The 15,051-nt window shown below is 38.6% G+C and overlaps 1 protein-coding gene across 4 annotated transcripts in view; it reads right to left on the minus strand.

The window, feature by feature from the left end:
• Nucleotides 1–15,051, minus strand: part of Rbpj (recombination signal binding protein for immunoglobulin kappa J region) — a 200,109-nt gene that overhangs the window by 7,238 nt on the left and 177,820 nt on the right. For all 4 annotated transcript variants that reach the window (XM_070012808.1, XM_070012809.1, XM_070012806.1 and 1 more), the window contains 4 exons: nucleotides 8,433–8,598; nucleotides 6,271–6,445; nucleotides 3,735–3,872; nucleotides 3,515–3,627 (listed from right to left, as the gene is read on the minus strand). In XM_070012808.1, coding sequence (XP_069868909.1) covers nucleotides 3,515–3,627; nucleotides 3,735–3,872; nucleotides 6,271–6,445; nucleotides 8,433–8,598 — 592 coding nt within the window. The remainder of the gene's footprint in view (nucleotides 1–3,514; nucleotides 3,628–3,734; nucleotides 3,873–6,270; nucleotides 6,446–8,432; nucleotides 8,599–15,051) is intronic.

Raw genomic sequence — 15,051 nt, forward strand, 5'->3', positions numbered from 1 at the left:
AAGGCTATTGGGTATGTCAGTCACAACAGTCATTTAAAATACAGTATATAATTATTTACATATTAAAGAGAATGGAATTAGAATAAGGTTTGCAGACCAGGAAATGAGTTCAGAATGGTTAGGCAAACTGCTCAGAGTTGGGGGGTGGAGGAGACTGCCATCTAAAAAGGCTAACACTGTTGCAATTAGCATTAAATATCGTTAATATTGCACAATATTACTGGTTTTACTACTTGATTCACATTTCCTTTCTGTTCCAAGATCATTTTGTTTCAGCTAAGCCTCAAACTTTAGGTAGTATTCTTCATATTTACATTATTTTGTGTTGTGGGTTTTTAGTTGGAATATTTAGAATCTTACCAATCTTAACATAAATTAAAGGGAGAGGTTACACTTTTAGCAATTGTAGATTCTACTATAGTCTGTGAGACTAAACACAAGCAAAATGCTTCAGTTCAATGCTTAAAGCTTCATAGGATTTAACAACCCAATGAAGTCTGGTTTTTAGAGAAATAACTGGTGTAGGTCTAAAGCTGCCCAAAGAGCTCAGGCACACTGGCTGAACCCCCTCCACCCCGAGAGTCATGGTTCTCTCCAGCACTGGTACTCAGCTTCCCTCATGGTGCTCCACCAGCTGCTACAGCACAGGGCAAACACAGGCCACATGCGGCCTGGAACTGTACTACAGTTCTTGAGGCACAGACACTGCCTGTCCATAGAGCCCATTATGATTTCTAATTATTAAGATAAGAAATTTGAGTACGTAGGTAATTACCAAAATCCTTACAACTTAGGTATGTAAGCTGTACTTTCAGAAACCATCAGGTGTTATTCCAACTGGCTTGTTTTTGTAGACAGGTAATATGGTATATATTAAAGACAGGAAATAACTTATCTATATACCTACTACTGTATCTGCTAAAAGGCAGATCAGTATTGTCTGGGTTTGTGTTACTAGACTGTTCAACAAATGCAGTGATACTCTCTGTATGCCAGAGTGGACAGTAGAAATTAGTGCACTTTTGCTGCATGGGTGACACCTGAAGAACAGAACTGTAACACGCAAGACGTAAATCTCAGATACTTTTACCCCTAGCTTCAACTGAACACATGTTGCAAGTAGGTAACAGGATTCATGTTAGTTGGCCAGTCCTGTACATACAAGACCTTTCTTGAGAACATCCTTCAAAATGCAATTTGTACTGTGGCAATTATCCCATTGAAACTCATTCTCAGAGGGACAGTGTTCTCTCAGCAAAGCTTTCCAACAAGGTTAATATTCCCAGAGGCATGAAAAGCAACTTTCAATAAATGATCATCTTTTTAATTATTAAATAATTGTACAAAGGGATTACAATTTCATAAGTCAGGTTATAGTTATGCTTCTTGATCAATATCACCCCTTCTTCGTTCTCCCCCTATTTTTCCCCTCCTCTCATCCCTACCCTGAAGTTACATACATTTTTTACATACATTGAATATAGTGACACATGCTCACCCTTCTTCCCTTCATTTCTGTGATGATAATCTCTTTAAAAATGATTATGAGGGGCTGGGAAGGTGGCTCAGTGGTAGAGCGCTTGCCTTGCATGCTCGAGGCCCTGGGTTCGATTCCTCAGCACCACATAAGCAAAAAGAAAAAAGCCGGAAGTGGTGCTGTGGCTCAAGTGGTAGAGCGTTAGCCTTGAGCTGAAGAGCTGAGGGACAGCGCCCAGGCCCAGAGTTCAGGCCCCACGACCGGACCCAAAAAAAAAAAAAAAAAAAAAAAGATTATGAAAGCTACAGAATATTGCTGTTATTGCTGTGTATAGCTGTAGTTCAAGGGGCTGAGGAGTGGAGACATCTAAAATCTACCAATGATTTGGGGGAAACTAGTCACAATTCAGTCATGGAATTTCTAGAAAGACATATTTAACATGTTAATGAAGGTATTGCAAGTTTTTCCAATATATTTTCTATATAAACTTCTTAATTGTAATATTTTTATGAGAGCTAAAGAGTTTTCAGTATAAAAAGAAAATTAAGGGGCTGGGAAGGTGGCTCAGTGGTAGAGCGCTCACCTTGCATGCTCAAAGCCCTGGGTTCGATTCCTCAGCACCACATACGCAAAAAGAAAAAAGCTGGAAGTGGCGCTGTGGCTCAAGTGGTAGAGCGCTAGCCTTGAGCTGAAGAGCTGAGGGACAGCGCCCAGGCCCAGAGTTCAGGCCCCATGACCGGACCCAAAAAAAAAAGAAAAAGAAAAAAGAAAAGTAAATAAAAGTGACTGTCAAGCAGATGACTGTACTTGATGTGAAACTAAGTGAAAACACTATTTTTAGGATTTGGGTCTGCCTTTTAAGTGGTTCACATGTGAGTTGTGTAGAAGCAGAGTAAGCCTATGCCAGGTGCTTTTGTAGTATGAACAAAGTGAACCAGCATTGGTGAACATGAGACCATTCACCCAGCAAGTGGGAAGCAGTGAGTACGTTTTGCTCCTTTCTCTCCATGTCAACAGATACCTTTCCCTACCTTTATACTTCATATTGGAATCTGTTCCAGATTCAAGGCTTTACAGATTAATACTACACTTTACACATTTTAGCTTACTAAACTAAAATGGGAAATAAATCACCTCATATAACCATATTTAGGCATATATACACATATACACATACACAAAAAAGTTACATACATGAAGATGACTATATACTCAGCTTCTCCTGAAATAGCCTCAAAAAATATAAATCACTGAAATAGTTCACCAGAGATACATTAAAAACATGTTGACAAATAGCATACTAAATATTCTTCCACCTGCCCTTAGAGCAAACTTACCCATAAATCCTGGTTGTTTTAATGCAGCTAAACCATACTATTTCAAAACAAACAAAGGAAAAATGGGACAGGGGTAGAATTCTAAGGACTTTCGTTTTCATTTTACTGAGAAATTTTCTATGTTTACAGTTTTAAGGTCTAGAGAACAAAAAGCCCACAAATCCTAAACTTCTCTCCCAAAGTAAAAAATACCCACTTTATTTAATCATTAATAAATCTGTTAGTGTAATATAATAAAAACTATGCTTATGTAGATAAGATTTTTATGCTTTTAAAGACCTGGTCCTTGCACTAAGAAGTTGAGTTCAGCCCCCAGGACCAACAAAACAAAAAAAAAAGAAAGAAAGAAAGAAAGAAAACAAACAAAAAACTGGTCTTTTATTTGGACACTGCAGATAAGATAAAAAGCAGTGTATCTGCATTAGTAAAAGGAGGAAAAATTTACAGTGCCATCTACTGGATATGTTCAGATATGCAACCTAAAAGGAAAAATTAATTAGAAATAATGTAGTCACTAGCAACGTGTTTTATAAAAACAGCTAATTTCCTAAAGAACTTCAGAGATAAGGGAAAACAATCAGTTACAGGGATAATTGGCATCACTCTTTAAAAATGATATAAACATCAAGGTGCATTTTTTAGTATTTCCTATTTTAGGAACCAATTTTTACCTATACTAACCAAAGGAGTAGAGACTTACCAATCTTGGGAGTGCCATGCCTGTAACTGAGCACACAAGCTTGACTGTTTGTCCATAGTGGATGTAACCATCTCGGACTGTGAATTCTTCTCCTTCCGATTCGTCATCATCCACTGCAGTAGGTAGAAAAGAGATCAAATTAGCATCTTCTATAATTTATTGTCTTCTTGGGAAAATAAAACTCAAATAACAATTATAATAAAAACATTTGTGTACTCACAGAGATGAATATAAAATGCTCCCCACTGCTGTGAACTGGCATGGAAATTGCCTCCTTCTACATGCAAGTATCTGGTACTAACTGTCTGGGATCGAAGTCGATTAAACAAAGCCACCTTTGTTCCTGAGGCAATGCATACTGCAAAGAAAAAAATGGCTTCTATTTAGGGGATTGTGGCAGGGGCCAAACAAGAAAGGACTTCTGCTTTGGTGGGTTAATTTTTTTTTTTATTTAAATGTAACAAGGAATAGATTCTGATACAAATGCTACTACAACCTTTCATGAAAGAACACATATGATAGCAAAATGAAAAAAAAAGTCAAGGTACTTCTTAGGAATAAAACTACTAAAATAGTGTCTTAACTGTCATTTGAAAAGCTTGGCACAAATGGCTCATGTCTATAATCCTAATCGCTCAGGATGCTAAGATCTGAGGAATACAGTTTGAAGCCAGCCCAGTCACAAAAGTTCATGAGACTCTTATTTCCAAATAACCACCAATAAAGCCAGGAGTGGAGTTGTAACTCAAGTGATAGAGTGTTACTAGCCTTGAGCAAAAAAGCTCAAATACATGTGTAAGCCCTGAGTTTAAGTCCCAGGACCAGCATCCAAATTTTAAAAACAAAAGGAAAAAAAAGAAAGAAAAGTCCCTTTAAGCTACAAACTGCCTAATATAGTGCTAATCATTAGAAGGAAAATTATCTTTACAATAAATGTTTAATAGTATGAATTTGATCAAATAATTTATAAGACCATTTACCCACTGAAATTATGTATACCTAAATGCACTGATAAGAAAATATTTGAGTGAAAAAGCAGACTCTAAATCACTCTGCATAGTGTGGTTCCATTAGGCATGTGTGCACAATGTCTCCACATGCTTGCATTCAATCCTATAGAACATACATATAGGAAAAATTATAGAGGAATTTTTACTAAGGTTGATTGTGACTGTATATTATGATTTTAGAGATTCTGCTATCTATTAAATATTCTGAAATATTATACTGCATGGAAAACAGCTATAGTCTATTTACAATATAAAATAAAATTTGTTAAATGTGAGAAAAACTATCTTTTCTAAGTGTATTGCATAAGAGTTCCTTCTTTAGCCTGGTGGCTTGGCTCTTGTTATGAGGTACTGCCTTGGGATAAGAAAGGATTTGTAAAATGTAAGGTTTTTGTCTTAAACTGGTTTCTTTTCAAGATGGAATTAATTACAACATGCCCCAGAGTGTTCGAGAAATATAGTTTGGGATTACTCATGAACTGTTAATCTTATTTCAAAATCACGTATGGAAATATATTTTACCCCATTCAACTAGCCAATTGTGAACAGATGGGACACCCAAGCTCAACCAATCTGAGCCAGAGGGGCTGGGCCTGTTGCATTAGGAATAAATAACAGAGCAGACTGCCTGTTCTGTGTGCTTGCTTACCAGATTTTTGGCTGATGGTACACTGTTCTGCACAGAAGTAAATTTTGCCTTGCTGAGACAATTCTTTATTTTCCTCTCTCTCTCTCTCTCTCTCTCTCTCTCTCTCTCTCTCTCTCTCTCTCTCTCTCTTCTCTTCTCTCTCTCTCTCTCTGTGTATGTATATATATACACATATATATAATTAAGTATTTTAAGACTTACTTTAGATGTGCAAAATACATTTATGTAAATAGGAAAATACCCTAAAAGTGATGCTCTACCATCAAGACAGAAGCAGAAGTGTTTTAAAAAACAAAAACAAAACACACACACACACACAAAAAAAATCACAAATTACAAAAAAGAAAACCCTCAGGAGGGTTTTCTTGAGGAGTACTCAAGTGTTAGGGAATATAAAGGCCTTGAGTTGAAACCCCAGTTACAGGCAAAACAAAACATCTCTGCATTCTGAATTGGAAATAGACTGAATACAAGACATTGGTACTTTATGCCTTTTATATATAAATTTTAAAGAACAATAAATGTGTAGGTGTTGAAATGTATATTTCAAACAGTGTATATATCTTTAGTATTCAAAAAACTCTGCTGATAAGATTAGTCTATTCTGGGCATCCATATTTAAAAATTGGTTTAGTTTCTCTCAGGCTAGCTATCCGAAGCCTGTTTGAAGTTTCTTTCCAGGGGTACTTGTGACCTTCTAGGTAGATCAGTTCTTCGTGGAATGAGAAATGGCAGATCATTCAGCATTACTAGCCCAACACATGGAATGCTAAGATCATTTCCCACCTAGTCACTTTCCTGAAGGAAAAAAGTACCACTATTTTCCCAAATGCCCCAGGAACAGTACAAATTCAACTCTAAACGTAATCTTAATTAAGTGAATGAAAACCTCAGGAAACTTTTCCTGAGAACTGATCACTTCATTAGACCATGTACAGTACATTTTACAATATGAAAAATTAAAATGAGCATAAGGGACATGAAACCAGTTACAAATGAATTGTTACTGAAAAGGCAGCATTTTAATTTTTACAAGTTTGTTACTACTGACTCATGATGAGAGCTGAGGATAAGTGAGAGAACTCGAGCATACATACAGTCAGCATTTTTCAGTGACTGCTTCTTTTTGGAAGGTTTGGAGATGACTTTTATCCTCTTGCTGAGGAACACGCCAATGTCATCACTGTTGCCATAGAACATCTTTACAGACAACATGAAGTGTTTTCTTTTGTCTGAATCAGATATGTACAATGTTTTGGCTGTGCAATAGTTCTGTGAAAGAAAAACAAAGTTGTAATAACACTGGTTTCAAAATGAAACCAGACTAACTAGACCTTAGTATAGGATACCCTAAAATAGAGGCTATAAAACAATACTTTAAACATGGTTAAATTCATCTAAAAGGATTACCCAAAAGAAGTGGAATTAAGTCTGGGAAAGTGGCTCCGTGGTAGAGTGCTTGCCTAGCATGCATGAGGCCCTGGGTTCAATTCCTCAGCACCACATAAGCAGAAAAAGCCAGAAGTGGCGCTGTAGCTCAAGTGGTAAAGCGCTAGCCTTGAGCTGACTAGCTGAGGGACAGTTCCCAGGCCCAGAGTTCAGGCCCCACAACTGACAAACAAACAAACAAACAAACAAACAAAAAAAACCCTGAAATTAAAAGTATAAGAAAGAAATGTCCACATCATTACGTCAGTTTTGGTAACTGAAATTATAGTATTCAAGTTATAATACCAAATAGCAAAGATACTTCAAAATGGTACTACCTCAATGGCTTTAAAATCCTCCCTAGTCCTCTGATTCAACCATAAGACCAACATACATGGCTATTTATTTAGAAATAGCATCACATACGAATTTCCTTATAAGAAAATATTTCTAATTAAAGTACTTTGAATACATAATAACTAGAATTATCATTTTAAAAATGTGTAAGAACATTGACCACAAAACTCACATCCCATAGGACTCAGAAAATACTAAGTTTTAGCCAGGTAGTTGTGGTTTATGCCTGTAATCAATCCTGACTACTCAGGAGGCTGAGATCTGAGGACTGTGGTTTGAAGGCGGCTCACACAGGAAAGCTAGTGGAGACTCTTATCTCAATTAACAGCCAAAAAAAGCTGGAAGTGGAGTGCTAATTTTGAGCAACAAGCCTCAGGATGAATGAACACACACACACACACACAGACACACACACACACACACACACACACACAGACACAGACACACACACACACACACACACACACTAAAATTTTTTGAAAAAACTAGCAAGAATAAAAGGTAAGTTACACACACACACACACACACACACTAAAATTTTTTGAAAAAACTAGCAAGAATAAAAGGTAAGTTAGTTTGGCAGTGGTGGCTCTCAGACACACACACACACACACACACATACACACACTAAAATTTTTTGAAAAAACTAGCAGCAATAAAAGGTAAGTTAGTTTGGCAATGGTGGCTCTCACCTGCAATCTTACTACTCCTCAGACTGAGATCTGAGGATCAAGATTCAAAGACAGTCAAGGTAGGAATGTCTGAGAGTCTTATCTCTAGTTAACCCCCCAAAAAAGCCATAAGTGAAGCTGTGGCTCAAGTAGCAGAGTGCTGGCTGTGGCCCAGGCCCCAAGTTCAAGTCCCAGGACCAGCAAATAGTAAGAGGAAGAGGAAGAGAAGGAAGGAGAAAACGAGGAAAAAGAAGAACAAGAAGTTATAGTTCTGTACTATTAAGCAACAATCTTTACAACCCAGATAAACACTTCTAAGAATTTGTCTATGACTCTGCTTCTAGCAGAAAACAGATTAAGAAGGCTGAGTAAATCACTATCAACAGGTGTATTCTCATTGACATTTGGGTATCATGTTTCTGTCACACAGACGTGATTAGCGATCTACCTTTACCAGTGGCTTCCAATACAAATCTCTGGTTTCCACGCTGCTAAAACACCTAGCAAGCTGTGCAGGTTTCCTATGTGCCACCTCGAGATGTCAAGAGCATAGGTTCACAACTAGATCCCAGCTATTTGAAAGGTGGGTTTCTGATTTTAGATTATATATTCAAGAAATTGTGATAAATGCCCCTCTGTAAATACAACTACTTAAAAATAATATAGACAGATTAGACAGACAGATATTGTGACTCATGGCCATGGTTTTAAACCAACAAACAATAACAACAACAAAAATGAAGGTCGACTGCATTCTGATACCACACAAGTCCTTCTCACAGGGAACAGCAGCCTTCATTTACCTTTCCTTCCAAGTTCAGTTGCTGCATTTCTTGGTCACTATTACCTATCCCAATAAATGCACATGGTTGAGACTCTTGTTCAGAACAACCATCACGTTCCATTTGTTCTTTTTTTTTCTTCCATCCACTACCCATAAGATATACACAAGGAGGAGGGCAAAAAAACCTGAATAATGGTTGAGAAACACAAAGCAATTAGATTCAAGACATTTCATTTTCTTGAACATTATCACTACTACACAACCATATCGAAAGGCCCTGAATTCCTACGAAAAATATTACAGTGCAATCGAATCCATCTATAGGACAAGAATCAAACATTTTTTTTTTGGGGGGGGGGGGGGGGAGGGCAGTCCTGGGGCTTGAACTCAGGGCCTAGGCGGTGTCCCTGAGCCCCTTTTGTTCAATGCTAGAACTCTACCACTTGGCCACCTCCAGATTTTTCTACTTATTTGGTACTGAGGAATCAAACCCACGATTTCATGCATGCCAGGCAAGCATTTTACCACTTAAGCTACATTCCCAGCCCCAAGAATCAAAACTTTTGAATTTGTTTGGGTAAAAAGTTTTAAGGTAGAATTTCTTTTTTTTTAATTGTGAAAATACTGTACAGAGGGGTTACAATTACATGGGCAAAATAATGAATACAGTTCTTATCAAGCATTGTTGCCTCCTCCTTTGTTTCCCCTTCCCATACTCCCCCCACTCTACCCGATCTCCCCCCCCCCCCACAAGTTGTAAAGTTCATTTTATATACTCCTTATGGCCAGATGCTGGTGGCTCACATAATCCTATCTACTCATGAGGCTGAGATTTGAGGACTGGTTTGAAGCTAGCTCGGGCAGAAAAGTCCCTGTGAGACTCTCATCTCCAATTACCATTCTGGTAGTGCTGAAATTAAAAGTGGTAGAGCATTAGCCTTGAGTTCAAGCACCACAACCAGCAAACACGCACACATACATGCACGCATACATGCACACACATGCACACCCACACTGTAACTCCTTTGCATCTCACCTTCATAATAATAATAAAAATTTAAATTAAAATAATAGACCACTAGACTCGTGATTGATACTTAATATCTACTCAACATATAATGCTACTCTTGTTACACATATTATACTTAATATCTTACTTGGTACTTAACCTGGAAAGTAGCATTAAAGCAATCAATATTTCAAAATATTAATTAGGGCTGGGAAGGTGGCTCAGTGGTAGAGCGCTTGCCTTGCATACATGAGGTCCTGAGTTCGATTCCTCAGCACCACATACGCAGAAAAAAAAAGCCGGAAGTGGCGCTGTGGCTCAAGTGGTAGAGCACTAGCCTTGAGCTGAAGAGCTGAGGGACAGCTCCCAGGCCCAGAGTTCAGGCCCATGACCGGACCCAAAACAAAATATTAATTAAACTATGTATAAAGTAACAGGAAAATGAATTATTGTGGTGGGAGTTCTATGAGAGCATACTGCTTTGTGTCTCTAACCCTCTAAATCCTTGGTGCACTGTAAATGCCTAGAGATCTTTTATGTTAAAGGAATCAAGACACTATTCTTTGAGCACATACTTGCTTTGCTAGTTGCTAACAAACACCCTCATAAATTCTACCCACCTAAAGTGACTTCCTTATCTAACAATTTTTTAAAGATTCCAAAGCCAAGTTCAAGCCCCATATTTTACATATCTTAAATTAGTTGATATGCAGGATATAATTCACTTACATCCAGTCATACTTGCTAACATGTACATACACTAAATGACTTATGGCATATTGATGGTGTACTTCAAAATTCCTACAGAAGCTAGGTAATATAATAAACCAGTATGAATATCTTTTAATTACCCACAGAACTGGGTTCCTTCTCTCTTTTTTTTTTTTTTGTTCCAGTCGTGGGCCTGAACTCTGGGCCTACGGCGCTGTCCTTCAGCTCTTCAGCTCAAGGATAGCGAGCGCTCTACCACTTGAGCCACAGCGCCACCTCCGGCATTTTTCTTTTTGCTTATGTGGTGCTGAGGAATCGAACCCAGGGCCTCAGGCATGCAAGGCAAGCGCTATACCACTGAGCCACCTTCCCAGCCCCCTTCTCTTTCTTAAAAGAAAAGCCCTCATAGTAATTCATACTAATTTTTTTGGAGATGGGAGGGAGAGGGTGTTAGGGAGGATCATGGGGCTTGAACTTGACCTGAGCACTGTACCTCAGCTCTTCAGCTCAAGGCTAGTGCTCTACCACTTGAGTCATAGCACCACTTCTGGTTTTCTGGTGGTTTATTGGAGATAAAGTTTCATAGCTTTTCCTGCCCGGGTTGGCTTTGAACCAAGATTCTCAGATCTCATCTCAGCCTCCTCAGTAGTTAGGATTACAGGTGTGCGCCACTGGCGCCCAGCTGTACTATTTTTTATAGTTAGGAATTTGAAAAAATATTTCTTAATTCTCTTGATCCTACTGTTAAAAATAATACACCAGTGGCTCATGGCAGTAATCCTAGCTACTCAGAAGGCTGAGATCTGAGGATTGCAGTTCGAAGCTAGCCAAGGCAGGGACATCTGAGACTCATAGCTCTAATTAACCACTAAAAAACCAGAAATGGCACTGTAGCTCCAAATAGTAGAGCACTAGCCTTAAATGGAAAAAGCTCAAGGTTAACACCCATGTCTTGAGTTCAAGCCCCGCTACCAAAAAATTAATGAATAAATAGTTTAAATGAAATGACAACCAGCCACTAGTGTGTGCTATAATTAAGAAAACAGCAGGGGTGGTCAGGCATGTGAAAGCATACCCACCCATAGAAGCAAATTTGATTTGATTTGATATGAAATTAGGCCTTTCTGAAGGTAAGCAGAATGGGCTTCTTGTTGCTATCCCCTGAGTATCTACTGCAGCAGCTACTGACTGATTCAAAATATAATGGCACTGTCTTTCCTCAACTGGAACCAGAAGTAATTTTTTGAGAAGCGAGCAGGGTTTATTTAGTAGTTATTAGTTCTTCTAGGTATCTCTAGAATATACATATATGTGTGTGTATATATACATATATCAGGATTACAGTAATACAGACAAAATTCCTTAAGGAATTTATACTCCAATAAGAGGCACAATTTAAAAATAATTCAAATAGTATATACACTTTGTTAGCTAGTGTTCCCTGAGGGAAATAATAAAGCAGGAATGGCATACTTGAAAGGTGAACCACACGGGGTAGCCAGGGAAATCATCCTTAAGCTACCATTTAAAGCCATGTGGGTAAAGCATGTAAGTAGAGGAAGATCAAGTGCAAAGGCTCTGTGGTTAGAACTACAACCAACAGTGGGGACATAAACAAACCAGAATTCTGGGTCAACAGATGGAGCCAGATCCAGTAGGCCCTACAGACCAGGTGAGTAAGGAGGGAAGCCTCTGTAGACTCCTTGTATTTATTTAAACTAAAAGAGAAGTGCAGCTCTATTGTCTGTAGGCTTGCACTGAGGCCATGGATATAAAGGTCATAGTCACAGTAGTAGGCCTACCTCCAGGTTACTCCAAGTTTGGAAGAATGCCCAGATTAGCAAGACTCATTTTGGAATTGGTTCAATTTAAGTCTTTCTGGCTTTTAATGCTGGGAACTACCCAATGCTTACTCTGGCACAGACTCAAGTACCTGGACTGTCATATTCTCAGGAGATAGTAAAGGCATCACTTTTAGAAACTCATCTCCAGTTAGCATTTTACTTGCACTGATAGTAAGACTTCTTAGCAAACTAAAACATTAGCTACAATATTCAAGGAGCTATGCTTTAGATAGTATACCAAATGTGGTAGCCAAATCTCAGTTAGTTATCTCAAAATATACTTTCATTTCATATCTGAAAAATAACATGGCCTGAAATGATAAAAGAATGAGTAGTGGGGGTTTCTCAAATGCATTGTGACAAAATGCTTATGAAACAATATAAAATTAGCCAAGTAGATAAAACATTCTTTTCCTCAGTCATCCAGGGATTGTCAAGCATTAATAAATGTGGAAAATAGGCTAGCCCTGTGTTTGTGTATCAACCCTACAATTATTCACAAAAGCCATGATACCCACCCCCCCAAAAGCAAAACCCTGGTAGATCTAATAGATCTGAACATAGAAGACTATGTAGGGTGCAGATGAAATCACTTTTTAAATATTTCAATTGTTGTCATTAAAAATTAGCCCGAGTGCAAATTTTCACTTTCACAGGTTTCTTTTGCTACAGCAATCAAATAAAAGATAAACATATGTATAAAAAAGGGAATATACAAAGAAAATTAAAGGGACTGAGGATATAAAGAACACACAATTAACCTAACAAAAATTAGCAGACTTGTATCTACAATTGTGTATGAAATGTTCTTACTTTGGTCAGTATGTCCTAAACTCTTAGTGAAAAGTTCAGAGTTTAAAAGCTGCATTTAAAAACAAAATAAACTAACAAAAAAACTTATTAACCTGGGTATTGGTGGCTCAAGCTTGTAATCCTAACTACTTGGAGACTGAGATTGGGAGAAATGTAGTGTAAAGTTGGCCCAGGCAGAAAAATCTGGAAAACTCCATCTCCACAGAAGGTTACCAGTCATGGTGGGGTGTGTTTGTGATCTCAGAAATGACAGAACAGAAGCCTAAAGTGAGCATATCACAGGTTCTTAGCACATAGAAAGCAAGAGTCACCAGGAATTGGTAGCTCATGCCTGTAATCCTAGCTACTCAGGAGGCTAAGATCTGAGGGTCCCAGTTTGAAGGCAGCGTGAACAGTCCATGAGACTCTTATTTCCAAAAAACTACTCAGAAAAAGATGGAAGTGGCGCTGTAGCTCAAGGAATATAGCTCTAGCTTTGAGCACAAAGAGGCTCAGGTAGTGCATCTAGGCCGAGTTTAAGCCTCAGGACAAGAAAAAGGACAAGGAAGGAAGGAGGGAAGGAGGGAAGGAGGGAAGGAGGGAAGGAGGGAAGGAGGGAAGGAGGGAAGGAGGGAAGGAGGGAGGGAGGGAAGGAGGGAGGGAGGGAGGGAGGGAGGGAGAGAGGGAGGGAGGGAGGGAGGGAGGGAGGAAGGGAGGGAGGGAGGGAGGGAGGGAGGGAGGGAGGGAGGGAGGGAGGAAAGCAGGCAGGCAGGCAGGAAGGCCCTATTTCAAAAATAACCAGCAAAACTCACGGTTATAAGAGTGGCTAAAGTGGAACAGCACTTGCATAGCCAAGTACAAAGCCCAGCCCTTAGTTAATCCAGACCAAAATAACAATGTTGCCTTTTTCATTTTGTCCATGGCAATGTTACTCTCTGCCACTTGGTGGTGATATGCCCACACATAAGATTTTTATTCATTTTATATGCTTCAACAACTGTTCCCATGAATCCTAGTAATAGATCTTGGAAACATGTTAGCTGAAGGCTTTTTGTCCATCCCAATATATACAAGAAGTGTGGTTAGACAAACTCAAACTCATGTCATTTATATCATTTGTGTACCTTCTCAAAAATCACTACCCTCTGATGCTTACTCTGTTCAAAAGGACCATATTTTGAAACTTTGGAATATCAGTTACTCCAATGAATACAATTCTTAGTATGACTTGAGAAAGACAGTTTCAGTGTCTCAATGCTGTGGGACTATTTCTACAGTATCACTATTGCTGCATACTAATCAGTGGAAAAAGTTGATGCTACATTTCCTTCAGAAAAAAGGACTTTCTACTTTTTTAGCTTGGGGAAGCTTTCCTTTCTTTTCCTTTTCCATTTTTGGTAGATCTGATGATCACTGTCCAAAGCCAGCCTGTGCAAGAAAGCCTGAGACTCTTACCTTTCCAATTCACTACCAGAAAATGGGAAGTGGTGCTAAGGCTTAAAATGGTAGAGTGCTAGCCTTGAGCAAAAAAGCTCAATGACAGCACCCAGGTTCAAGCCTTACAACTGACAGCCACCCCCACCCCTGAAAAATATTAATAAATACTTTTCAGCTTTACCCTTTTTTCATCTCAGATTTAGACTACATCAAGAAAAGTTCTTTTCAATTTTCTTCTAATATGAAAATTAATTATATAATTATATTTTCCCTTCTCTTATGTAAATACTAAAAGCTTTCTTTATGCTGTAATTTCTAGGATTCCATTCATTCCTTTCAATTCAACCTAAACCTGAACTTTCATTCCTTTTCTCAGGAAGGTTGGGTTCTTTTCCTTTGCCTCAGCCTCAACTCAGGTCATGTTTATCTAGTAAAGCATACCCCAAACAATGCTATTTGAAAGGCAATGACTCAAGAAACTATTAACAAGAAAGTTCTAGAAACCAAGTGGAAAAACAATAGAGTGCTGTACATTAGGTATATTGGCTAGTGGGCTGAAGCAGGGGGAGGGGGGCATTAAATGCCTATTGAGGCCTCCCCTCCAACAACAAATGGGCTGGCTATAAATGATGATCTGAGGTCTGTGATGTATTACAGTGAAAGAACACTTGCTAAAGCAAACCTGAAATTCTGGGTTAGACCCCTACCATCACCACAAACAAAACACCAAACAATAGAACCCCACAAAAAACAGTACCTTTGTAAATGAGCCAATGTTTCATTAAAATATTTGGGGGACATGACTCTCTTCCACCCCCTCCCTCACCAACCCCCAACACACAGAG

This window comes from Dipodomys merriami, unplaced genomic scaffold (genome assembly GCF_024711535.1).
Source record: "Dipodomys merriami isolate MVZ:Mamm:240054 unplaced genomic scaffold, mDipMer1.0.p SCAF_9, whole genome shotgun sequence".
Taxonomy (NCBI): domain Eukaryota; kingdom Metazoa; phylum Chordata; class Mammalia; order Rodentia; family Heteromyidae; genus Dipodomys; species Dipodomys merriami.